The 1,725-nt window shown below is 48.8% G+C and overlaps 1 protein-coding gene across 4 annotated transcripts in view; it reads right to left on the minus strand.

Annotated features, from left to right (window-relative positions):
• KLHDC4 (kelch domain containing 4) overlaps nt 1-1,725 on the minus strand; it is a 31,612-nt gene that overhangs the window by 8,335 nt on the left and 21,552 nt on the right. For all 4 annotated transcript variants that reach the window (XM_012812033.2, XM_003800819.3, XM_023507515.1 and 1 more), the window contains exon 6: nt 1,399-1,491. In XM_012812033.2, the coding sequence (XP_012667487.1) occupies nt 1,399-1,491 (93 nt within the window). The remainder of the gene's footprint in view (nt 1-1,398; nt 1,492-1,725) is intronic.

Raw genomic sequence — 1,725 nt, forward strand, 5'->3', positions numbered from 1 at the left:
TGGCCTTAGGATGACAGACAACCGGGACTTTCTGAGCACAGCTCAGCCAGCTCTGTTCTGCAGAATTTCCCCCAAACTGAGGAGGGGAGGCATGGAGTGTTCAAGACTTCACTAAATTCCACTGTTTTATCAGTAAAATTCTATTCTGCACATAAAATAAACAGCAACTTCTTGTAGGACAACTCAAAAAGTTGGCATTTAAAACTCAAATTAATATGGATGATGACCACATAAATACCTTCAAATACTTCAGTCATTTTAAACAAGATAACAGATAATAGTTTTGAAAAAGTTCTGATTTTAAAATGACTCAACTGATAACGCATAATTTCAAAGGAAATTATGGGACCTACTGCCCCCACAGCAGGTGATGAGTCCCTGCACTGACAGACTCACGGGTGGCCACACCTGCACCCTCACAGCTGCTTTAGGATGGATGCACAACTGCTCTTCTTCCCAATGGCAGCAAGGGTGACCACGACCACACATGACAGCAGGAGGTTAGAGACACCGGCAGCAAGGGTGACCACGCATTAACAGGAGGTCAGAAAGACACGGGCAGGTGGTGACCACCCACGACAGCAGGAGGTCACAGAGACATGGGTAGTGAGGGTGACCACGCACAACAGCAGGAGGTCAGAGGCAGCAAGTGTGACCACGCACGATAGCAGGTAGTCACAGAGACACAGGCAGGTGGTGACCAAGCATGACAGCACGTGGTCACAGACACACAGGCAGCAAGGGTGACATGCATAACAGCAGTAAGTCACAGACATGGGCAGGTGGTGACCATGCACGACAGCAGGTCTCAGAGACACAGGCAGCAAGCCGGGTAGAGCAGAAAATGGGCCCAAGATGAGCAGCTGCATCTGAGGACAAGCCCTGCTGTTCATCCTGCACCTGGGCTTCCTCCTCTTTAACCTGGGAGGACAACCTGCCTGGTGGTAAAGAGGATGTGTATCAAAGTGCTCTGCAAACCATACAGAAAGTCAGAGGCGTGGTCTCAGAGCGTCACTGCAGAACGTTGTGCTGTGGCTGCTGCCCCAAGAGGAGTATTTGTAACTGTTACAGGCCAGCGCTCTCGAGGTCCCTGGTCAGCAGCATCAGTGTCAACTGGGAGTGGCTAGAAACCCAGGTGGCACGGTGTGGTGACAAGGCCCCCAGCTCTCTCTGCACCAGGCCATTTAGACAGGGCCTGGTGCAGAATTAAAACGATCAATAATGATCAAGCATTTCAATGACAACATGTCAAACCAGGGTGGGGCCCCTGTGAGCAACGCACCACACAGGCGCCCAACCGTGAGAAGGCAGCACAGTCTCCACCAGTGTGCAGGACATCTTCCCTGACAGTCCACCCCAATGCTCCAGGAAAGAGATTCTTTTGCTGTTGGTACCAACCTTGTACTCTCATGGAAGCCACCAAAGAGGATTAAATGTCTCTTCCAGGCCACCATCCGGTGTCCACTCCGACCTGAAGGACCCCCTGTTGATCTAAAATGAACAACAAAAAAGCTGTAAATCTGCTTAATCTCTAGTTGCTCATAAAAAAGAAAAAAAAAAAACCTCTTTTACACTGAGTTCTATTTTATAAGCACTTTCTACATAGCATTTAATTTGATCCACAAGCTATTAGTACCAAAACCACCCTGATAGAGTCTAGCTAGTTACAGTAAAACTTCAAGAAGAAAACAAGGCTCGGCGCTTGTGGCTCAAGCAGCTAAGGCG

The sequence above is a fragment of the Otolemur garnettii genome, unplaced genomic scaffold, assembly GCF_000181295.1.
Source record: "Otolemur garnettii isolate 467f Iridium unplaced genomic scaffold, OtoGar3 scaffold00185, whole genome shotgun sequence".
NCBI classification, from domain to species: domain Eukaryota; kingdom Metazoa; phylum Chordata; class Mammalia; order Primates; family Galagidae; genus Otolemur; species Otolemur garnettii.